Genomic DNA, 25,737 nt, shown 5'->3' with positions numbered 1-25,737 from the left:
ATTCTATTTGAAACTTTTCAAACAATTTGCTAAAAATAAAAGAATCAACAAACAAAAAAAGTTTTAAAAATACTACACACAAAAACACCAACGACACTCAAAATCAATTTCGGTCATAATTCAATTATGTAAATGGTTTAAGGTTAAAATATTTGCAATTCAAAAAAGTATATATATAAATAAAAAACACTCACACACAAACATACTGAAAATTGCAAAAAAAAAAAAGAAATACATTAGATCACTCACACAAATAAAAATCTCTACAACGCATAAATTTAGAATTTTAAAATATTGAATTCAGAGGAACAAAAAATTAAATTTGTTTAAATTAATACATGAATTGTACCATACAGACATGAGAAACTGAGAGCCGAAACCAGTTGTATAATGATATTAAAACTATAAATCAAACATAATATTATTACGAATCCTCTAAAGAAAAGAAAAAATCCGGAAGGAATTGGAAGTAATACAAAACCTTTGTTACAAGACTTAGAACTGAAGAACTGAAATAGAACTGAAGTAGAACTGAACTAGAACTGAACTAGAACTGAACTAGAACTGAACTAGAACTGAACTAGAACTGAACTAGAACTGAACTAGAACTGAACTAGAACTGAACTAGAACTGAACTAGAACTGAACTAGAACTGAACTAGAACTGAACTAGAACTGAACTAGAACTGAACTAGAACTGAACTAGAACTGAACTAGAACTGAACTAGAACTGAACTAGAAGTGAACTAGAACTGAACTTTAACTGAATTAGAACTGAACTAGAACTGAATTAGAACTGAACTAGAACTGAACTAAAATAGAACTAGAACTGAACTAGAACTAAACTAGAACAGAACTGAACTATTACTGAATTATTTTCTATAACAATAGTTTAATTTGATCCCTATATATCACAGTACGTATGATAAATATTAATATTAAAAATATTACTTATACGTCGCCATTAATGTTTTAAATGTAATTACAGTTAAACTCGTTATTCATATGAGCGAGCCTTTTTGTGTCAATTGACTCAACTTTTAGAATAGATGTCTTCCAGGCATAAATTATCAGATCTATTGGTGAAGTAGTGCCGCACTTAGATAGGGTTATAGTGGACATTTTGGTCATACTGTGCTTTATTCAAATGAGTGTTACATTTTACCACTTGCTCCTATTGGTCCAGTAGTCATTTTTTTACTAAAATATCGATATTTTACTATGATCTCGATTATAGTAAAAGCTTTGAAAGTAGTACTTTTTTAATTCACTGATAAAATTTCATTACATCACAATTTTTAAATTGATATACCTTTATTCATAAAATTTCTATTATTTATAGGCAATACCTGCTTCTTTACGCATTTTTTCACATTCCAATAATGTTTTTCGGTTGAAACTTTTTCAACATTTGTCTGATTCTTCATAATATGTTACATACATATGTATTTATTTGTATGTGTATGTTACTGATTGGGACCAAGTAACTTCTCGTTTTTGGTTATTTTTATGGCTGGGGAGCCTATTAATATAAAATTAATATATTTTATATGTTAATTATATTGTATATATATTTTTTCTTTTTTCTCATTTTCATTGAATTTAAAAATTTTTAATATTCTGATCTCAGGATTTATTACTATGTAATATTGTTATTTTGGCCATGAAGGTTTTATATTACGAAATAAATAATAATAATAATATTGTTTTGAAAAATTAAACACACAACACGTTTTCTTTCTTCCTATTACATTCACTTAAACATCTCCATTTCCAGGAGCAGTTTATTTATTGGCACTTGGCTATTTTAAGGCAAACGATTTTATGATTTTAAAATAAGAATACATTATTTAAAAGTTCTATCTATATGCGATATAGTTCCAACAATCATACATACTACTGCGATAAAAAACTCATCGTCATAATCACTTTTATGATGATCTTTATTATTATTATTAGCAAAGTTCTATTGTTATACTAGGCACAAATAAAATATTTTTTTTGTTATAGTACATACGGCCAAAATGAAACTACAATAGAATTAAAAAAATTATAGAGCTCTACATTTATTCCATATCTACATTCCACATAGGTTTATAATCGTAAACAATCAGGCTGTTCGGTCGGTCACTCAATTTAAATGGCAGTGACACTATAAAAATTATACAAGATTAATTTAAATATCCATATTGAACAAAGGCAACAACAACAACAACGCTGACGGGCGGTCTTCTCAGTACTTCTACAGAAAATGATTTATGTATATTTGTGTTGTAAACACGTTTGTTTATAATTTACTTAAGATTTCTACGTACAAAAAGCCAAGATAAGATTTTAATTCTATTAAGTATTGTTTGGTTCCATCATTAAACAGACAATTGATTGGAAATAATGATAATTGCGTAAGTAGAATTAGAAATAGTATTTTTAGGAAATAACTAGAGACTTGGTAGTAATACAAAAGATAGCAGTAACGACTGGTAATGTGTACTGCTCATTGAAATGGTCCAAAATTAAGGATCCAACAGACGGCAGAGCAAAAATAGAACTGAGTCCCAACTGAATTAGAACTAAACTAACTAGAACTGAAGTAGAACTCAAATTAAACTGAACTAAAATTAACCTAGAACCGAACTAGAACTGAACTAGAACTAAACTGAACCAGAACTAAACTGAACTAGAACTGAACTAGAACTGAACTAGAACTGAACTAGAACTGAACTAGAACTGAACTGGAACTGAACTAGAACTGAACTAGAACTGAACTAGAACTGAACTAGAACTGAACTAGAACTGAACTAGAACTGAACTAGAACTGAACTAGAACTGAACTAGAACTGAACTAGAACTGAACTAGAACTGAACTAGAACTGAACTAGAACTGAACTAGAACTGAACTAGAACTGAACTAAAAATTGTTTTAACATTAATGTGAACGCTATTTATCATTGTATATGTAACACCCACGTATGAGAAATTCCTATAACTAATAATATTACTTATACGTGTATATCAGAGATTTTAAACATTTTTGTGCAAAAACATTTCTTACAAAAAATCTTTTTATAAAAAAGAAGAATATAAAAATCAATAGTGGAAATTAGAAAAGTTTATCAATTAGTTTATAGCGGAAGACCCATTTAGAACAAACTCTGTACATAACGATGTATAAATAGAACTTGGACTTTATGCTTTCGTTTAAACAAGTTTCTCTTTTTTGTATGTAATGAGGTCACCTCGTTTTGCAGAGTTAAATATTACTTTTGCAATTCAAATTTCGTTACAATTTCTTTTTTTTAGAACACACGTTATAAAATCATTAATCTTAAAGTTCAAATGAAATTTTAGCAAAAAATATTTGTTATAGTTTAAAATTAATATTTCTTAACTTTAAAGTAAAAAGAGTGAAGCAAAATAGGTCAATTTTAAAAAGATAAAATCTATATGTGACTTTTAAAAATATATGAATTAAAAACAAAATTATAATTTTCTAAATTTTAAAAGCTAATTTATTATACTTTCATTATAAAAAAAAGTTTTAATTGAGAAACGCAAAATGATCTTACGATAAAAACAAATTGTAACACTCTTTTGTGTTTGTGAATACTAAATGCTCTCGCGCTCTTAGAATGAGAACATCATTGTCATTAATAACAATCACAGTTTTTCAATTTCAATTAAAGATGAGTGGCGATGAGTACTCAAGCCTTCAAAAACTAAATATGAAATTGTCATAGTCAGTCAGTTCTAAAACGGCGGTCTTACATTAATGGTCATTTTCTGAGCTCCAACAGCTCAGATCAAATAAGTGATCATTATTTTTGAGAATTTGTTTTTTTCTATTTCGTTCGTATAATAAATTACAAATTGTGATTAATTTGTTAGTGTTATTGTAGTAGTAGCAATTGAGGTTTATGACATACTAGATGTAGAAGAAATAAAAAAGTATATCAAAGTCATATTTCGAATAAATTGGCCTCAATTAAAAACGCGATACACAATTTAATTTGTGAATAGAATCGTTCGTTATTAACGACAATTTCGACAACAAACTAAATAGAATTAAAGAAATATGTTAAATCATGATAATCTAACGATGAATAGTAATAATAATTATAATAAAAATATAAATATAAATTTAAATGATAAAATAAAATCTAGTACAAATGTTCAAAAAGTGAAAAATATGTTACAAAAACGTGATCATCTACCACGAGTGCACAATAACTCTTGCAATTATGCTGCAAATACTATGACGAACATGACGTCTAATTCGTCCAATTTGAGTTGTAAAACGAGAATGGGTTCTAAACTTAAATTGGGTTTGGGCGTTAATGTGCAGACTGGACGTTTGCAGTGGTGCCCAGGTTTTACTTGTTGTAAACTTTTGATTATTATTCCAGTCATAATGTTGCCCATAACTTTGGTTTTGATTTTACTTATGCGTATGGATGGCATGCTGATGGCTTTGCAAATGCATCAAAAGTATAGAGCACAAACGAGATATGAACAGGAGCCAGTTTATCTAGAAGACTATGATAGTTCTTTGGATAATGATCCTTTTCAGGATATGATCAATGAACAGCTGCTGGTGCCTTTGGATAAAAAGAAATTACGCAGTGAGGCGGAGAGAATAAAACGCTGTATATCCTTTAAATTTGGTTTAAGTGAAAATATGGATATGGAAGATCGTGATATTATGAAAGATGCCAGAACCTCATTTTTACCTCGTGATACCACCGCTATACCAAGAGAATGTTTGGAAAATTTTAATTTTAATACCCACAAAAGCTATAAAGATTTTGAACTGGAAGCCTTAATGGAATCCTATGGCAGACGTAGACTAAGAAGAGATAAGTCGGATGAATTAGAGAAAACGTCAGAAGTACTAGATGCTGTAAATGCTGAAAATTCTCGCGAAGAATCTTCTAATTCAGAGGATGAAGTGGTTGGTTTCCTAGAAACCACTTCTAGTTTGCAAACATTTTGGAATGCCCAGGGTACTAAGGAGACTATACGTGAGGCTCAGGCTCGCACCATGAAAAAATACATGGATGAGTCTGTGGAACCCTGTGAGGATTTCTATAAGTATGTCTGTGGTAATTGGGAAAAACATCATCCCATACCTAAAGATAAAGCGGGATTTGATACATTTGAAATGTTGCGTGAAAATTTGGATGTGGTTCTAAAGGAACTATTGGAGAGTAAAACTCACGAAATTTCCCAAACGCCCACCAAAAAAATACAACTCATAGAGTTAAATACATATGAACAATTGCCCAATACTCAGGCAGATATTGTTAAGAATCTGCAAGAGGATAGCAATCAGGAATTGCAAAAGGAAAAAATACGAGAACATATAGTACAGAAACGTAATATTCTTGGAAAAATTTTAACACGCTATCGCCGTCATAGTTTATTTACGAACACTAAGAGAAAACGCTTCACCAGCAATCATACTGCTGAAATACAACACAGCTTTATGCACAGCAAACAACATGAGCAAACCCAAGATCTACATAGTTCCCCCGACAATTATCACACTCCGGAACAAGATTTATCACAAATAGATGCTCAAACAAAAGCCAGACATTTATATCAATCGTGCACCAATAATAAGCTACTCGAAAAAAGAGGCATACAACCGTTGCTGCAACTTGTTGAGAATCTGGGTGGTTGGCCAGTTTTAGATCCGAAATGGAATGCTCAGAACTTTGATTGGCTTAATTTAACGGCTCATTTAAGGCGTTACAATAACGATATACTCATTGTACAATGGGTGGGTCCCGATATCAAGAATTCCGATGAGAATATCATACAATTTGATCAAACCAATTTGGGTTTACCCACACGAGAGTATTATTTGCAAGATGTTAATGCTAAATATTTACATGCCTATCAGAGATTTATGTCGGAGGTTATGTACAAACTAGGAGCTCCCAAAGTAACTGCCATGAAAACTGCTGCAGATCTTATAAATTTCGAAACTCAATTGGCTTCTATAACAGCTCCTGCCGAAAAACGGCTTAATGTTACTAAACTCTATCGCAGAATGACCATAAGTGAGCTGCATAATCGAATACCGGAAATAGATTGGACACGTTATCTCACCATATTGCAGCAAAGAACGATAGAGCCCACTGAAGAAATTGTCATCTATGCCACCGATTATATGGAAGAACTAGTTAATCTACTTTCCGATACTGACTCCAAAACTATTGCCAATTATTTGCTCTGGCGTTTTGTACGTCATCGCATTAACAATGTAGACGATCGTTTTGATGATGTTAAGCAAACGTTCTATCATGCTCTGTTCGGTCGAGAGGAAAGTCCTTCACGCTGGAAGGTCTGCATATCACAAGTTAATACTAATATGGGCATGGCTTTGGGCTCCATGTTTGTGCGTAAATATTTCGATGAAAATAGTAAACAAGATACTTTAAAAATGACTCACGAATTGCAGCAGGCTTTTCGCGATATACTCACAACCACCGATTGGTTAGATACCCAGACTAAACATTTAGCCGAACTAAAAGTGAATGCCATGTCTTTGAAAATTGGCTATCCTGATTTTATACTCAACTCCGAGGAACTAAATGAAAAATATGCTGGCATAGTTATAGATCCTGATAAATATTTTGAAAATACTCTTAATGTTCTTCTGCATACCACGAAAACTGAACAGAATAAATTGCACGAACCGGTTAATAAGACAACCTGGCAAACGGCTCCTGCCATAGTTAATGCCTATTATAGTCGTAATAAGAATCAAATAATGTTTCCGGCTGGCATTTTACAGCCTCCCTTTTATCATCGTCATTTTCCTAGATCGTTAAATTTCGGTGGTATTGGTGTGGTAATTGGTCATGAGCTGACGCATGGTTTCGATGATAAGGGTCGTTTGTTCGATCGTAATGGCAGCATACATAAATGGTGGTCCGATACGGCTATTAAAGGTTTCGATGAGAGAGCCAGATGTATTATATCGCAATATGGAAATTATACTGTGGGAGAAGTTGGCATTGCTTTGAATGGTGAAAGTACTCAAGGTAAGAGAAACATTTTGGAAAACTACTATAAGTTTTGAATGGTTATTGTTATGCACTTTATTGCTTCGGATTGGTAGATTTCAATAGAAAGGTTAAATACGTCTTTTCAAATCGTCTAAATCCATGGAGTTTTTGAAATAAGCCGTCTCTGGTTAGTTAAGTCAATTATAATCAAAACTCTTTAGTATTCGAGAAAGTGAAGAAGAACCCTACAGATTTCGGTTAAAAACGATACGTGATTTTATTTAGTTTCCTTATAAAGTTCACATGGAAATTTTATGAATTTAGAAAGGATCAGTTATATGGCGTATGATGAATAAATAATAAACGTATATTAAGTATACGCCCGATAATTCAACTTTTCAATCAAAACTAGTTTTAGCTCCAAATATAAAACATTATTTCGCAAATTGTCTAACTGTGTTAAGATTTTTGTTAAAATTATTTAAACATAACATATTTCAAGAATTTTTCGCTATCTTCAATTTCAGGTGAAAATATTGCCGACAATGGTGGTATACGACAAGCATTTCATGCCTATAAAAAATGGCTAAAAGAAAATCCACAGGCAGCATTAGATGAACGTTTACCGGGTATCAACATGACAGGCGAACAATTATTTTTCCTTAACTTTGGACAAGTATGGTGTGGTGCAATGCGACCGGAAGCCGTACGCAATAAACTAAACACAGCTATACACAGTCCCGGCAGATTTCGTGTCATCGGAACGTTATCCAACTCCATAGATTTCGCTAAACAATTTAATTGTCCACTGGGATCGCCAATGAATCCTGTTCACAAATGTAGTGTATGGTAACAGAAAGTGCGAAGAAACAAAAGCCTATCAACAACAAACAATGAGCGTTAAATGTTAAAAAAACCTCAATTGAATAAGAATTACAAATTTATACAGTATTTTTTTCATGCATTCAACAGCAACAACAACAAAAATCATCATTATCATGAGAAATATTCTCAAGAGTTTCATTATAGAAAGAAAGAAATTGTCGAATTTTATGTTCCTTTATTCGATGTTGCGAACACAGTCACTTAGAAAGAGAAAACAACACAATACAGCTAATATTACTACAACTACAAGCGAACCTAAACATTGTATTTAAATGAATTTTTCTGTCTTTGTTTATATTTTAAACTACGGTTCATCAGCTATACATTTTACGAGTTTGCTTTCATCGAAATTGTCATCAATTTAAATTGTTGAATCTTTCCCATGTACCATTACACATACAAATACACGTTCAGTCACCATCATCACTCCCAGGGCGACAGTTGAGTATGTACCCAAATACTTTTCATGTGTCTACAAATGGTGGTGCTAAAACGCTTTATATGTAAGTATTTTTTATGTTTGTTTATGTTGTTTTAGTTCAGTTCTAGCTCAGTTCTAGTTTAGTTCTAGTTCAGTTCTAGTTCAGTTCTAGTTCAGTTCTAGTTCAGTTCTAGTTCAGTTCTAGTTCAGTTCTAGTTCAGTTCTAGTTCAGTTCTAGTTCAGTTCTAGTTCAGTTCTAGTTCAGTTCTAGTTCAATTCTAGTTCAATTCTAGTTCAGTTCTAGTTCAGTTCTAGTTCAGTTCTAGTTCAGTTTTAGTTCAGTTCTTATTCAGTTCTAGTGCAGTTCTAGATCAGTTCTAATTCATGTTCAGTTTTCGTTCAATTCTAGTTTAGTTGTAGCGCAAACCACTTTAGACTGACCACCCTTTATTTTATTTATATTTCTAAACTATTGACAATTTCAAATATATATAATATTTCACGTGTGCAAGAAAAGTACTATTTCGTAAACTAATAGTACAATTAATTTCAATTGTGGTATCCCTAAAGAGAGCAAATGTCTTTTTTTGTTATTGTTTTCAATTCAATTTGTTATTTATTTTTATTTTTGTACTTCTTTCAATTCAAATGCGCTAGTATTTCATTTATCCATTAATTTTTTTTCTCTTTTTCTGAATTTCAATTAATGTGTCGAGTGGTGCGTGCTGTCACTGGTTATTGTTTTTATGACTTTTATATTCAAAAAACTAAAAAATATTAAGGCAACTCACAGATTTATTAAATTAAACTTCAATAATTGTATTGTAAAATTTTGCCAGACATATCTGGAAACAAATATTGTTTTATCAAGAAAGAGAATATTTTATATATGATCAACAATTTCATGAGCTTCCCTATTATTTATTTTATAAATAAAGTTATGCTGCAATTCTTTTACGTAGACTTTAATTTTTGTAACCCATTATTATTATTGTTGTAATAAAGTGTTATGTTTATGATGTAAATTTAAATTTATTTGTTTTGTATAAACATGTCAACTCTAGTGGCAATTTATAAAACATTATCATAAAGAAAGAAAATAAATAAATTGCAAAATATGTAAGATACTTTAAATTTCCCTGTTCCTACATTTAGATATGTATGCACATTTTTAAATGATGAATTTAAGAGCCAAAAAAGGAGCCAATAATATTATAATGTTTAGAAGTCCAGAAACTCTCCTCTCTTGGTTTCAAAAATTATTTCCTGTTATTCCACAGCAGCGTACAGTTCTAGTTCAGTTCTAGTTCAGTTCTAGTTCAGTTCCAGTTCAGTTCTAGTTCAGTTCTAGTTCAGTTCTAGTTCAGTTCTAGTTCAGTTCTAGTTCAGTTCTAGTTCAGTTCTAGTTCATTTCTAGTTCAGTTCTAGTTCAGTTCTAGTTCAGTTCTAGTTCAGTTCTAGATCAGTTCTAGTTCAGTTCTAGTTCAGTTCTAATTCAGTTCTAGTTCAGTTCTAGTTCAGTTCTAGTTCAGTTCTGATATTTTAATATTTAAAATTTATAATTAAAAATTATAATTTTTTATTAATTTTTGTTTTATTTGGCACTTGCAGCAACCAACATTAAATCATCTTTAAACTTAGACAACAACCGAGAAAAAACTATCAAAGTATTTTTAAAATAAAATAATTTTAATTCCTATAAAAAACCAATAAACAACTCCAAGATTCCAGTGCCACAAACGAACAATTATTTAAGATTTTAGAAAAAAAACAAGAATAAATAACTTTTGTAACTAATTTTCATAGTCTAACAAATGCTTATTTTATATAATGAATTTATTTTTTAAGTTAGTTAATAATTATTGTGATAATTTTAAAATAATAAAAATGAAATTAAAAAAAATGTATTAAATATATAAACAAATTCTTTGAAACGGAAGTGAGGAAAAAAGCTTTTAAAAATTATAAAGAAAAATCTTAAGATTTATGAAAAGTTCAAATTTTCCATAAAAGCTATGAGAACTTATTTTTGGAATTTTCTTTAAGTAATTTAAAAATTTTCACTTTTAGTTGTTAACAAATTCTTAAAGAGAACTGTTGTGTTTATATAGAAAACGGAAAATTTAGTGTTCAAACCAAATAAACGAGAAAAAACACGTTTGATAATTGTTGTTAGTGTGTCATACACAAAAAAAAATTAAAAATAGATTTCAATATTTTTGTTTGAAACACATTAAAATTAAAAAAATATGTTTTAAAAAAGAAAACAAATAACAAAGTTATTGAATTGAAAAATAATGCATTTAAGAAATTTAAATATTTTGTTAACAGTTTTATTACTTGTAATACAAACTATAAAATGTTATGAATCTAGGGATAATTTTGATATATCACCACCGGTTGAACCGAATTATCATATACCTATAGGTAAGTTTTTAAACCCTTTTACCTTTGAGAGAAGGGTATATGTGTATAAGTTTGAAATTCCGTTTGTAATTTCTATAATATAATTTTCCGACCCCATAAAGTATATATAATCTGGATCCTTATAGGTAGCGGAGTCGATTAAGCTTTGTCCGTCTGTCTGTCTGTATGTCTGTCCGTTTGTGTGTTTGTTGAAATCAGTTTTTAGAGGACCCCAGATATCGGCGAGATCCGAATTTTCAATTATTCTGTTAGACATGCTTTCGAAAAGATCGTTATTTAAAATCAGCAAAATCGGTCCATTAATACCGGAGATATGAGCAAAAATCCGAGACAACCTCTGAAAATTTCATCAAAAATTAAGATTTTTCATGCTCAGGCAGCAATTGCAAAAAGCAAAAACAAAATACATAATCATACGGTAAATTTTGTTATTGTACTCTTGTTTATAAAAACAAGGCAGAGCAAGAGTAGCAGAATAATAGTAGCAGAGCGAAAGCAGCACTAGTGTGTTGTTATTGGCTAGAAACATGAAATTAATTATGTGGAGCATGGCTTAAGTAAGAAGCCATAAAAGGAAACTTTTTGGTACTTTTTCGTTTTTCAAAGAGTACTTTTTGAATCCGGATTAGACGAGAACAAATCAATGGGGATTTTTTGATACATTTTCGTTCTGCAAAAGGTACATTTTGAATTTTCTATAATATTGAACCTGGAAACATAGAATTTGGTGAGAACCGGAAAAGTAAACTTTTTGGTACTTTTTTTGTTTTTTAAAAGTAACTTTTTGAATTATCTATAATATTGAACCTAGAAATACGAAATTGGATATGTAGAGTCTGAATTAGGTGAGTACCCATAAAAGAGAACTTTTGGGTACTTTTTTCGTTTTTCAAAAGGTACTCTTTTGAATTTTCTATAATATTGAATCTAGTAACATAAATTTAAGCCCAAAGAAATTGATGTAAAATAGGACTTTTTGGTACTGACTGTTTGTTTTTTTAAACACATCATGGTGAAGGGTATATAAGATTAGGCACAGCCGAACATAGAACTTTAACTGTTTTCATGAAAGTTTTTTTATCGTTATAGGTCTTATTACGGATGTTAACTCGGAAATTTTAAGGCAAACTTTTGATTATGCCATATCGATTATAAATTCAGACTTAAGTGTTCCACTAATGGGTTATCAAGAAGAAATCGATTATGGCAATAGTTTGCAGGGTTTCAATCGTTTGTGTAAATTAATGCAAGTGGGTATATTTTCAATATTTTCAAACAATTTCTATAACAAATATCTAATTTAGACCGGAGTAGGAGCCGTTTTTGGACCAAGTGCCAAACATACGGGAACGCATCTTATGAATGTTTGCGATAGTAAAGATCTACCCTATGTCTATTCACATATGAGTGAAGCTATCGAAGGTTTTAATCTACATCCTCATCCATTGGATATTGCCAAAGCTTTACATGCCATAATAACGGAATTTGAATGGACTCGTTTTATATTTCTCTATGAAAATTCCGAATATTTAAGTATTTTAAATAGTTTAATGTCATTTTATGGTACTAAAGGACCCATAATATCGGTAATGCGTTATGATTTAAATTTAAATGGTAATTTTAAATCGGTATTGAGAAGAGTACGCAAATCGGTGGATAGTCGAATTGTAGTAGTGGGTTCAACTACCTCGGTGGCGGAATTATTGAAACAGGTACGTTTTGAAGTTTATATCACATCTTTCTCTTTTGAATTGACTTCCCTTCCCCTCAGGCCCAACAAGTTGGCATTATTAATGAGGATTATAAATATATTATCGGTAACTTGGATTTCCATACTTTTGATCTGGAAGAATACAAATACAGTGAAGCAAATATTACCGGTTTTCGTTTGTTCTCGGCCGAACAACCTGAAGTACAAAATCTTATGCTAGAATTGGGTTTTATAGATGATCTCGAAGAGAATGAAATGATAACAAATGGTAAACACACAAACATACTAATTAAATTCTAAATTAATAGTTTCAATTTTTAATAAGGTTCCTGTCCCATTACCACCGAAATGGCTTTAATATATGATGCAGTTATAGCATTTGCCGAGACCACAAAACATATACACTACATGCCTCAAGCTTTAAATTGTTCGGTCTTTGCGGACAATGTTCAGGAAGATGGTTCTACGTTTAAGAATTACATGAGATCGGTAAGTTTAAAAGTTAAACCAAGGATATTTGTAGGTTTAAGGATCCAAAGTTATTAACTTCTTGTCTCCCTTAAAGCTTTTAATCGACAAAAATACCTTAACTGGTCGTATATTTTTCGAGGGTAATGTTCGTAAAGGTTTCACGCTGGATGTTATAGAGCTGCAATCAACGGGCCTGGTTAAGGTGGGAACATGGGAGGATAATAAAAATTTCACTTTTCAAAGACCTCCCCAGATTAAGATCATGTTAGATACAGATGACAATTCCATGGTTAATAAGACTTTTCGAGTATTAATTGCAGTACCGGTAAGGTATTTTTTAAATTAAGGTCTTTGAATCCAATATTAAAGTTTTCTTTTAAAACAGAACAAACCTTATGCCAGTTTAGTGGACAGTCATAAAAAGTTAGATGGTAATGCTCAATATGAGGGTTATAGCATAGATCTGATTAAGGAATTGGCCGATAAATTAGGTTTCAATTTTACCTTTATTAATGGCGGTAACGATTATGGTTCCTTTAATAAGACCACTAATGTAACGACGGGCATGTTAAAGGAAATTGTAGAAGGGGTAAGTAGTAGCTTGGAGTCATGCTGCTGAAATTTTGAAAATATCTTCATTTCGATTTTCAGCGAGCCGATTTAGCTATAACAGATTTGACTATAACCTCAGAAAGAGAAGAGGTCATAGATTTCTCTATACCTTTTATGAATTTGGGTAAGTTTTCTATAACTTTTAGATTTTTAACATTTCACCCTTTTCTTCCTTTAACACTCTTAGGCATTGCTATATTATATTTGAAACCTCAAAAGGGTGAACCCACTACATTTTCCTTTATGGATCCTTTTTCAAAACAAGTTTGGAAATATTTAGGCATTGCTTATTTAGGGGTATCCATATGTTTTTTCATATTGGGTAGACTTTCGCCCACAGAATGGGATAATCCCTATCCTTGTATAGAAGAACCGGAAGAATTAGAAAATCAATTTACCATAAATAATTCTTTGTGGTTTACAACGGGTGCCTTTCTGCAACAGGGCTCGGAAATAGCACCAAAGTAAGAGAATTTTTGTATTTCTAAATCAAAAATTCTACTATATACCTATTCGAAAAATTTCAGAGCTTTATCAACCCGTACTGTGGCCGCAATTTGGTGTTTCTTTACACTTATTATGGTATCATCTTATACCGCCAATTTGGCTGCCTTCTTGACCATTGAAAATCCCACTAAGGTTTTAGAAAATGTTAAAGATTTGGCCGATAATAAGGGCGGTGTACAATATGGCGCAAAACGTACTGGTTCCACAAGAAATTTCTTTTTAGTAAGTTTCACACATCTTTAAAACAGATTCTTATGAAGTTATATAAATTCTACTTTCAAACCAGACTTCCGAAGAAGAAATCTACAAGAAAATGAATGAATATATGCTGGAAAATCCTCACCTATTAACGGAAACCAATTTAGAGGGTGTACAACGTGTTGTGAACAGTGATGTGGCCAGTGGTTCTACCTATGCTTTTCTAATGGAATCCACTTCTATTGAATATAATATTGTAAGAGAATGTATGCTACAAAAGGTTGGAGAACCTTTGGATGAGAAAGGTTATGGTATTGCTATGGTGAAAAGTAAGTGAAAAGGATTTTATTGTTAAGGAGTTTTTTATGTTAATTTAATTTCCTTCAGATTGGCCATATCGTGATAAATTCAATAATGCTTTATTGGAATTACAAGAACAGGGTGTTTTGGCACAATTGAAACAAAAATGGTGGAATGAAGTGGGTGCTGGGGTGTGTAATGTAAGTAAGCCTAATGACATTCCAATGAACTATACTAGAACATTTCCTGTGGATTAGTCTACTGACTAGCCTATGGACTAGTTCACTGACTATCCAATGGACTAGTCTATTAACTAGCTTATTGATTGCTTTAACTTTTGGACTAGTCTAACGACTTGCTTATGAGCTAGTCTATTGATTAGCTTTAGGCTAGACTATGGACTAGACAAAGTAACTAGCCTATTAATTGGCCTATGGATTAGTCTACTGACTAGCCTATAAACTAGTCTAGCTTATGGACTTGGCTATTGACTAGAAAAATACATAATAATACTATTGTCTAGCCCATGGACTAGTCCATTGACTAGCCTATGTTGTCATTTAACTAGCCTTTGAAATAGTCTTTCCAATGGACTAGCCTAATGACTTACCAATGAACTAGTAAGTTCTCTAGCCTGTGGACTAGTCTACTGACTAGCCTATGGACTATTCTATTAACTGTTCTATGTGGTAGTCCATTAACTAGCCTATAGACTTTTCTAACCATTGGACTAGCCTTTGGACTAGGGTCTAACTATTCTATTGATTAGCCATAGACTAGGGACTATACAACCTATGTGCTAACCTATTAACTGACCTATGGATTAGTCTATTGACTAGCTTATGGATTATTCTAACCTTTGGACTAGTCTAATGATTTGCTTATGAAATAGTCCATTGATTAGCCTAAGGACTTTCCAATTAACTAGCATGTTTCCTAGCCAGAGGAGTAGTTTACTGACAAGCCTATGATCTAGTATATTAGCTATCCTATGGACTAGTCTATTAACTAGCTTATAGACTACTCTAACCTTTGGACTAGCCTAAGGACTAGAGACTAACTAGTATATTGATTTGCCTTAGACTATGGACAAAACAGCCTATCAACTGGCCTATGGACTAGTCTATTGACTAGCCTATGGACTACTCTAACTTTTGGACTAGTCTAATGACTTGCTTATGAACTAGTTAATAGATTAGCGTTAGGCTTGGCTATGGACTAGTATATTGGCTAGCATATGAACTAGTCTATTGTCTACCTTATAGACTGGTCTATTAACTAGCCTAAGGACTGATCTAGTCTTTGGACAAGTCTATCTATCTATCTGTTTATTGGTTAGCCTAAGGCTAGCCTATGGTCTAGTATATTGTCCTTATTGTATAAGGACTAACCCATTTACTAGTCTATTCACTAATTTAGCAACAATTCAATAGATACGAAGTCTGCCGAATCCTACTTAAGATAATTTAGGACTTTTGACTTTTATATATTATTTTAACAATTAAAATGGTACTAATTTCTATATTCCATATAATTTTCCATGCCTGAATTATACATTGAGAGAAATTTTCTTTCGTAATATAAAGAAATTTTAATTTCGATTTTTAACTCAGGCCAAAAATGATGGTGGCATGGTTAGTGCTTTGGATTTTGCTAATTTGGAAGGTATCTACTACGTATTAATTGTGGGCAGTACCATATCTATGTGTTATGGTATTATTTTATGGTGTTTTAATGTCAATAAAAAGGCTCGTTACTATGATGTAAGTATTTTGAAACAAATTGTATGTATTTGTGCAATTCACCATCGATGTTGTAAGATTGTATTGTAGTATGTACAACTCTACAACGATACAACATCGATTGTGAATAGAAGAATTATAAAAACAAAAATATTTAAAGTTATGATTTTTTTATATCCTTAAAGGTTCCCTTCCGCGATGCCCTAACTGAAGAATTTAAAGTCCTCATTGATTTCACCAATAATGTGCGAATGTTAAAAAGTGCTCATTCTGTATATTCGCGAAGTCGTCACTCTTCATTGGATTCATTTGAAACGGATTCTGGTGAAGAAAGTGAAGATGGAAGTATGGAAGAAGATAGTGATGAAAATTAATGCATTTCAAGGAAAAACTTTTTAAAAAGTTGTATTTAATAATTAAAATTTACTAAATAAAAGCTTTTTTGTCTAAGAAAAATGTTTTTCTCTTTTAAGCAAATTTTAAATATAAACATGAAATTTAAAAATGAAAAGAACTTTTTTTGAAATATTTATAATGCTAAAAATACTGGAAATATTTTAAAAAGTTTAGTAGCACATTTCTCTTTAAAGCGTTCACACATAACGGCAAAACACACATAAAGAAAATTTAAAAATAAAATATAAAACAAAATTATTAAAAACAAAAAAAAAATAATTTTCTAGAAATAAAACAAGAAAAGAAAATGTATAAAATAAAATAATTTTAAAGAAAATCGAATATAGTGCAAGTAAAAAAAATGTTTTATAAAAATTTGTATTTATTATTTTCGATAATTTTAATAGTTTTAAAAACAACATCTGCTCAATATGGTGGTTATTCCCATTACGATGATATACCTTCGTCATCAGCAGACATTATAACAATAGGTAAGACAAAAACATATTTAAATACATATATCTATATATAAATATCTTCAAACATTTATATATACATACTATATATATGAAACACCCCCTGAGTATATCTGTCTGTCGCGTGTCTACCTATCTATGGGATATACTTAGAGATTTTTGTATCTTGATGTTTTTCTTATATTTTTAAACAAATTTGTAAATTTTCTCTTAATTATGTATATTGAAATAGTACGTTGAAAGATCTATTTAGTGGAATTTGTGTTTATTGTGTGTCCATGTCTGTCCATATTCATAAACAAATAAGAAATAAAAATTATTATTTCATTCATAGAAAATAAATAAATTTAAGTATGTACTAGTTATACCCAGTGTGCTTTGCTACCCTAAACGCAATGTAAACAAGTGGGAAAGTATAGTCGGGCATGACCGACCATATACCATGACCTACACCATGAGTATATTTTTAAAATTTTTACTTTTTATAAAGAAACTTTTATGTTGAATATTATTCCAAAATATTTAAGCAATTGATTGATAAAAAAAAACAAAATTTCTAAATGAGGCTTTATATAGGAAAAGGATATATTTTTAAATAGCAGTTAGTTTTATTGAGTTTCATTGCGATACGAATGGTTACAAGTCAATTTTAGACGTTTAAGACATTTTTTGAAGGGGGGTTTGTAAGGGCCAACCCTTACGAAAATCTGCAATGTCATTTATACTTACATAAAACTTATTTGTACCAATTTTTAGAGAGATAATAGAATATTTGACGTAATTATGGCACAAAAAGTTCAAATCGGGAGGTACGGTTGTATGGGGGCTAGGTGAAATAATGGACCGATTTCAACCTGTGTCAAAAAACATGCTTGGTCCAAATTTTATTAAATTATCTTGAAAATTGCGGCCTGTACCTTGCGCACAAGGTTTACATGGACAGCCAGCCAGCCGGACAGATGGACCGACGGACGGACATGTCTTAATCGACTCAAAAAATGATTCTGAATCAATCGGTATACTTTAAGGTGGGTATTGGACCAATATGTTTGTATGTTCCAAACATCAGCACAAACGTATAATACCCTCCCCACTATAGTGGTGTAGGGTATAATTAACGATAGTCCTCCTTTTTTGGAAATAATTGTGAAAAATATTCGTGCAATATTTGAAAAATCTAATTCTATTAGTTTTCTGGATAAAATAATTTTTGTATTTAATTCATATGGGAGGTGCTGTTTCCGCCTTTGACAGTCCGCCAATATATTACACATAAATGTTAAACTTCTTCGTGCAAAAATTTTAGAATCAAAGAGCGGGGTTTTCAGATAAAAATAATCTATATTCATTGTTTAAACCATATTTTATATTTGTTTCGTGTTTTTTTTATTAATCAGTAACGTTAATTATTATCTTAGTTTAACTGAGTGTTATTGGCCAATTAAACTTAGGGCGGGTTTCTTAGTACCCAGTTGAACTAGGTTTAACTTGCTGTTAGATTAAACACGGAACAAATTTAGACGGACTTTAACCGATGATTGTGTTTTTCAGTTAAAAAAAAAATAAAAAATAAACAGCTATTATTTGCAAATATCACCTTTGTAAAATGTTAAATTTGAGAGAAAATATAAATATACATTTAAAACAGTAATAATATCGATAAAAGAAATCAGAAAATTACAATTTATTTAAAATATTAAGTTTTTCTACTTCCGAATTTATTATTTTATTGTTTTTGTTGATTGTGTGTTCTGGGGTTTAATTTACCAATTACACTCAGTTAAACTAAGATAATAATTAACTTTACTGATTCGTCAAAAACACGAAACATATATTGAACCAGGTTTAGCCAAAGAATGAATATTATCTTTATCAGAAAAACCCGCCCTTAAGGTTTAAGTTTTATCAATATAATACTGTTTTAAATGTTTATTTAATTTTTTTTTTTTTAAATTTTTCATTTTAAAAAAGTATTTTTTTTGGATTATTTGAATTGTTTGTTGGCCGAGCTCATAAGCAAAATGCCAGGGTGTTCCACGTTGGTTTAAAGGGAATTTTCCAAGTCGACCTATATCTTCATATAGGAAGCTGGAAACCTTTAAACACTTAAGTTAACTTTGAGTTGTGAATGGTACTCCACCAGGGTATAAACGTTCGAGTATTTTATGGTCTTCACCAATAAAACATAACCTCACTTGAGGTTATACGAAAGCACGAGGTTAATGTAAACAACATATAACTTTGTACAGTTATATGAAGTAATGCATTACAACAGTGCGAGCGAGACGCAAAACTGTCGAAAGCCAGGGGGTTCTACATTGCAAGCTTTTAGGTAGAAGTACGAGCAATAACGGTATGCTTAAACTGGATTAGAATAAATATGGCGACAACAGCGCTTAATATATTTACCGACAGACAAAGGGCAATTAGTGAGTTATCACGTAATAGAACTAAATCTAAGACCGTATTGGATTGTAAGAAAGCTTTAACTAAATACTCTCCCAGAGATAAGGTTCACATTATATGGGTACCAGTAGTCGGTAACGAGAGGGCGAATGTAATAGCTTTAAAAGTATGGGATCTCGAGACAGTTAACCTGACAAACGCTAAACCATTCGACACAACAAAAGCTGAACTAAAAATAAGGCCTCTTGGAATAATGAAATAGTGGGTAGAACCACGATTATCCTATGGGGTGACCCGGATGAGAGCAAGACGAAAAATCTCCTCAAAATGAGGAAGTCTGAAGTTAGCATGATGGTACATGATGGAAAATTGGACGTGCGGATCCAGATGAATGTAGAGCATTCATCTGGATCCTGGAGGACACTAAAACTTTGGAGCATTTTCTTTGACACTGCCAGACATACTTCTAAGTTAGATCCAAGTATCTTTGAAGTGATGTTATCCGGAAACAACATTCCTGACTAACACTGATTGAGAGATACTTAGGAATTACGTTCAGGAAACTGAGTTTCTGAACACAGAAAAATAATTCATTTAGTTCCCTTTTTCGCGATAAGGAGCGCATAACAGGCCCGATAGTGGCCAATGTGTATTTTTCGGATTTAATGTAGTCCTATCAACTCCTATGAACCAAACCTAAACTAACTTAAAAGATTAAATAGCGCTCAGTATTTTGGATATTTTATAACGTCTGAAATATGGTCAAATCGATATCTTGTATACCTGAGGTGTTGGACAAATTCAGAGTACAGATTCGTAAAGAGTGTAACTGAAACCTTTATGGAATAGATTACATTTACTAAATATATTTACATTTACTAAATATATACATATACAGAATATATCAGCCTAAAACAGATACTTTTTTATACATAGAACTGGTCCTACACCTTTTATCTCTTCCTAAAGATTTTCTTCGCAATAATTAAATCGTCATAACGCGTTTGACTTACAACTTTTTTATTGAATAAGTCTATTTGTGAAGCCCTATTTTCGATATAAGTCGAATAAGAAAATCAGCCATTTTTTAACTTTACAGGTTTATTAACCGATCAACAACATGAAGAAATGAATATTGTAGTGGATTTTGCCATTGAAAATGTCAATATGGAGTTACAAAGTGCATTAGCTGTAATCAGAGATCAAGTTCCATATGGAAATTCTTTTCTAGGCTATGGAAAACTATGTCGTATGATGAAGGTAATATTTTTTCTTTAAGTTAATAACTCTTAACATGTTAAAAATTTTCGTTTTAACACTTATAGAACGGTATTGCAGCCGTTTTGGGTCCTTCCTCCAAACACACCGCATTTCATTTAATGTCGATATGTGATGCCAAGGATATACCATATTTTTATTCCTTCATGGGTGATGCAGAAGCTGAAGCCTTTAATTTATATCCCCATCAAGATGATTTGTCAAAAGCCTTATATTCACTATTAACAGAATTCGAGTGGTCACGTTTTATATTCCTTTATGAATCGTCTGAATATTTAAATATTTTAAATGGTTTAATGGCTCAATTCGGTACAAATAGTCCGGTAATAACGGTTTTACGTTATGATTTAAATTTGAATGGCAATTATAAAACGGTATTGAGAAAAGTACGCAAATCGGTGGATAATCGTATAGTGGTAGTGGGTTCAACCGAAACTATGCCGGAATTTTTGAAACAGGTGGGTTGGAAAAAGTAAAATTGTTTAAAAAAAACTCACTTTTTTATTACTTTTATAGGCCCAACAAGTGGGCATTATTAATGAGGACTATAAGTATATCATAGCAAACTTAGATTTTCATTCATTCGATTTGGAAGAATTTAAATATAGCGAAGCTAATATAACAAGTTTAAGAATGTTTTCGCCTGAGAATAACCTAGTTAGAGAACTAATGGAAAAATTGGGTCATTCGTTTATCACCGAGGGATTTCAGAATGGTAAGTCGTTGAGATATTAATATAAAATTCACTATATTCATCTAAAAAAAAATTTAAGGTTCTTGTCCCATTACCATGGAAATGGCTTTAACCTATGATGCCATACAACTTTTTGCCGAAACTACCAAACATATACCACTCAAACCGACTCCATTAAATTGTACCGATCGCAGTGATAGCGTTAGGGATGATGGCTCTACTTTTAAAAATTATATGAGATCGGTAATTGAAATAAAAATTTTAATAAAATGTTTCATTAATTATATATAATTCCAGCTTAACATACATGAAAATACCTTAACGGGACGCATTTATTTCGAGGGTAATGTTAGAAAGGGATTTACTTTCGATGTCATCGAATTGCAACCGTCGGGTATTGTTCAGGTGGGCACTTGGGATGAGACAAATAACTATACTAGTCAACGTTTGGCACCCACAAATGCTATATTTGAAAATGTGGACAACTCATTGGCCAATAAAACATTTATTATCTTACTATCAGTGCCGGTTAGTTAAATTGGGATCATTTCCAAATTCCATTTAAAGATTCACGAAATTTTTATTTCTTTCAGAATAAACCTTATGCCAGTTTAGTGGAAAGTCACAAAAAATTGGAAGGCAATAGCCAGTATGAGGGTTATAGTGTGGATTTGATTAAGGAGTTGTCGGGGAAATTGGGTTTCAATTATACTTTTGTTAATGGTGGTAACGATTATGGCACTTTTAATAAAACTTCTAATATATCAACGGGCATGTTAAAGGAAATTATGGAGGGCGTAAGTTATCGTTAATTACTTATCTATTTTTTTTTTCTTAAACGTATTTAATTTTAGCGAGCCGATTTAGCTATAACCGATTTGACGATTACCTCGGAAAGAGAAGAGGCAATTGATTTTACTATACCGTTTATGAACTTGGGTAAGAATTTGCTTGAATGTAAATCACAGCTTCATATAATTTGTTATGATAACACAGGCCAACAAAGTTTAAACTAAGAGACGAAAGTATTCCTTTCTAAAAAATGGACATGCGCTGAATCTGAATTCGGTCTCTATTTATCTATCTATCTATCTATCTATCTATCTATCTATCTATCTATCTATCTATCTATCTATCTATCTATCTGTCTGTCTGTCTGTCTGTCTGTCTGTCTGTCTGTCTGTCTGTCTGTCTGTCTGTCTGTCTGTCTATCTAATTATTTGTAAACTATGGCCAAATATCTTACCTTATAAAACCTCCTTCTCATCACAGGTATTGCCATTTTGTTTCTAAAACCCCAAAAAGCAGCACCAGATACATTTTCCTTTATGGATCCCTTCAATAAAGATGTATGGGAATATTTGGGTTTGGCTTTTATTGGAGTGTCGTTGTCGTTTTATATACTAGGACGTTTATCACCCACAGAATGGGATAATCCTTATCCCTGCATAGAAGAGCCCACAGAACTGGAAAATCAATTTACATTAAGCAATTCTCTATGGTTTACAACGGGAGCTCTACTGCAGCAGGGTTCAGAAATAGCACCTAAGTAAGAAAAGTTAATTTTCTAAAATATAAGAAATTTTTCCTAAAAACAAAAAATTATTATCTTAAAGAGCTCTATCGGTAAGAACTATGGCTTCTATATGGTGGTTTTTCACCTTGATTATGGTCTCATCATATACAGCCAATTTGGCGGCCTTTTTAACAGTTGAAACTCCCAAAGTTTTAATTGAAAATGTAGACGATTTGGCGGAAAATAAGGAAGGTGTAGTGTATGGTGCTAAACGTACGGGTTCCACTAGGAATTTCTTTTTGGTAATATGTCAATAAAAACTAATAAAAGAAAATATATTTTAATAATTTCTCTATTATTTTAGACTTCGGCCGATCCTCGTTATAAAAAAATGAATCTATTTATGGAAAAACATCCCGAACTGTTGACAGAAAACAATCAGGAGGGTGTACAACGTGTTATAGATGCCAAAGATTCTGAACCAAAATATGCTTTTCTAATGGAATCGACATCTATTGAATACAATACCGTTAGAGAATGTTCTCTAAAGAAAATTGGTGATGCTTTGGATGAGAAGGGCTATGGTATAGCAATGAGAAAAAGTAAGTGTTATTCTTTACAAGTTAGAGATGAATTTAATATTATTTTAATTTATATGGTTTTTGTTTGTATATAGACTGGGCTTATCGAGATAAATTTAATAATGCTTTATTGGAACTTCAAGAACAAGGTGTTTTAGCTAAAATGAAAAATAAATGGTGGAATGAAGTGGGTGCTGGTATATGTGCGGTAAGTTTGTTGAAGTCATGTTGTTAGGTTATAGAAATATCGAGTCATTTAGAGCCAGATTTAGGAAATTATTAGATAATACTTTAAGGGCGGGTTTCTTAGTACTCAGATAAACTAAGCTTAACTAAACAATTTTAGGCGGACTTTAACCGATGATTGTGTTTTTCAGTTATGGCTTTAAATCAATTTTAGCAAAATTTTGTTGGGGGCTTTTTATAGGAGCTAGGGTCAAATGAGACCCTATAATTATAAAGTTCATCAGGATCATCAAGGCTAGTATAGAACTTGGTTTTGCAGCTTTTTGTCGAGATACAAGTATATAAAACATAATTATGAACTTAAAAGCCCTATTTGGCGGATTCAGTTGTATGAGGCCTAGGTGAAATAATGGACCGATGTTCAATATTTTCAATAGGCTTCGTCTACAATACCATAAAAGATCTTGTGCCAAATTTCATTGAATTATCTCCAAAATTGCGACCTGTAGTTTGATTGCAATGTTTACAAGCTCTATTCGGGGGTTACTTGTATGGGAGCTAGGTGAAATAGTGGACCGATGTTAACCATTTTCAATAGGCTTCGTCTACAGTACCATAAAAGATCTTGTGCCAAATTTCATTGAACTATCTCCAAAATTGCGACCTGTAGTTTGATTGCAATGTTTACAAGCTCTATTCGGGGGTTACTTGTATGGGAGCTAGGTGAAATAGTGGACCGATGTTAACCATTTTCAATAGGCTTCGTCTACGGTACAATAGTAGATCATGTGCCAAATTTCATTGAATTATCTCCAAAATTGCGACCTGTAGTTGATTACAAGGTTTACAAGCTCTATTCGGGGGTACAGATGTATTGGGGTCTGGTGAAATAATGGACCGATGTTAACCATTTTCAATAGGTTAACCATTTTCAATTCGTCACTGGGTCAATAGAATATCATGAACCAAATTTCATTGAATTATCTTGAAAATTGCGACCTGCAGTTTGCTTACAATGTTTACATGCACGGACGGACATAGCTAAATCGACTCAGAAAATGATTCTGTGCCGATTGGTATACTTTAAGATGGGTATAGAACCAATATTATTGTGTGTTACAAACATCAGCACAAACCCATTATACCCTCCCTCCCCATTAAAGTTGTATAGGGTATAAACACAATCATCGGTTAAAGTCCGCCTAAATTTGTTCCGAGTTTAATCTAACAGCAAGTTAAGCCTAGTTTAACTGAGTAGTAAGAAACCCGCCCTATGTAACGCTACTGATTACTGAAAAACGCTAAACATAGAATAAACTAGGTTTAAACAAAGGCAGTAGATTAGCATTATCTGAAAAACCCCACCCTAAATAGAAGTTGTTTATCATTTTCGTTACAAATTTTACTTACAGTCAAAGAAAGAACAAAGTGATGCCAATTCCTTGAATATGAAAAATCTTGAAGGTATTTATGTGGTACTGGTTTTTGGCAGTGGTATGGCATTAATACACGGCATAATAAGTTGGATTTGTTTTGTTATACACAAGGCTCGAAGTCACAAGGTATGATATACAAACAAGCTTGTCCAATATAAAAAATAAAATAAAAATAATAAAATTAAAAACTTATAATAAAACTTATAATAATTAATACTCTCTAGGTACCTTTGAAAGCGGCCTTTGTGGAAGAATTTAAATTTGTTATGGAATTTACCACCTATACCAGAGAATTGAAAAATTCTGCTTCAATTTATTCACGCAGTCGTAATTCTTCGATAAATATAGAATCATTAGATAATGTTTTAAATACTATAGATAATTAACAATTGTTGGTTTTTTTTCTATGATTTTTACAAAATAAGCTTTTAAAAAGTTAAAAGTTTCTTTTGTTCTTTTGGTTTTATTATTAATATTTAAAA

The 25,737-nt window shown here is 31.7% G+C and overlaps 2 protein-coding genes across 5 annotated transcripts in view; both read left to right on the top strand.

Annotated features, from left to right (window-relative positions):
- Positions 1-11,957, top strand: part of LOC111678855 (neprilysin-4) — a 15,468-nt gene extending 3,511 nt beyond the window's left edge. For 2 of the 4 annotated variants that reach the window (XM_046948965.1, XM_046948966.1), the window contains exons 2-4: positions 4,403-7,048; positions 7,540-8,400; positions 9,930-10,225. In XM_046948965.1, coding sequence (XP_046804921.1) covers positions 4,408-7,048; positions 7,540-7,865 — 2,967 coding nt within the window. In that variant the 5' untranslated portion in view covers positions 4,403-4,407 and the 3' untranslated portion in view covers positions 7,866-8,400; positions 9,930-10,225. Of the gene's footprint in view, positions 1-3,760; positions 7,049-7,539; positions 8,401-9,929; positions 10,226-11,834 lie in introns of those variants that run through there. The other 2 variants (XM_046948964.1, XM_023440286.2) reach the window with 2 other exon arrangements.
- On the top strand, positions 10,437-25,737 carry LOC111678874. The gene is given in 27 exon segments (XM_046950556.1): positions 10,437-10,745; positions 11,835-11,995; positions 12,050-12,457; positions 12,517-12,945; positions 13,022-13,252; positions 13,313-13,516; positions 13,579-13,663; positions 13,727-14,003; positions 14,067-14,268; positions 14,333-14,573; positions 14,632-14,744; positions 16,158-16,307; positions 16,472-16,656; positions 17,016-17,173; positions 20,664-20,824; positions 20,890-21,300; positions 21,359-21,557; positions 21,616-21,779; positions 21,834-22,064; positions 22,130-22,333; positions 22,391-22,475; positions 22,809-23,085; positions 23,153-23,354; positions 23,417-23,654; positions 23,729-23,841; positions 25,232-25,381; positions 25,480-25,737. Coding segments are annotated over 27 exon segments (5,571 nt in total). The 5' UTR covers positions 10,437-10,615; the 3' UTR covers positions 25,642-25,737.

The sequence above is a fragment of the Lucilia cuprina genome, chromosome 4, assembly GCF_022045245.1.
Source record: "Lucilia cuprina isolate Lc7/37 chromosome 4, ASM2204524v1, whole genome shotgun sequence".
Taxonomy (NCBI): Eukaryota; Metazoa; Arthropoda; class Insecta; order Diptera; family Calliphoridae; genus Lucilia; species Lucilia cuprina.
This window is presented reverse-complemented; position numbering and strand designations above follow the sequence as displayed.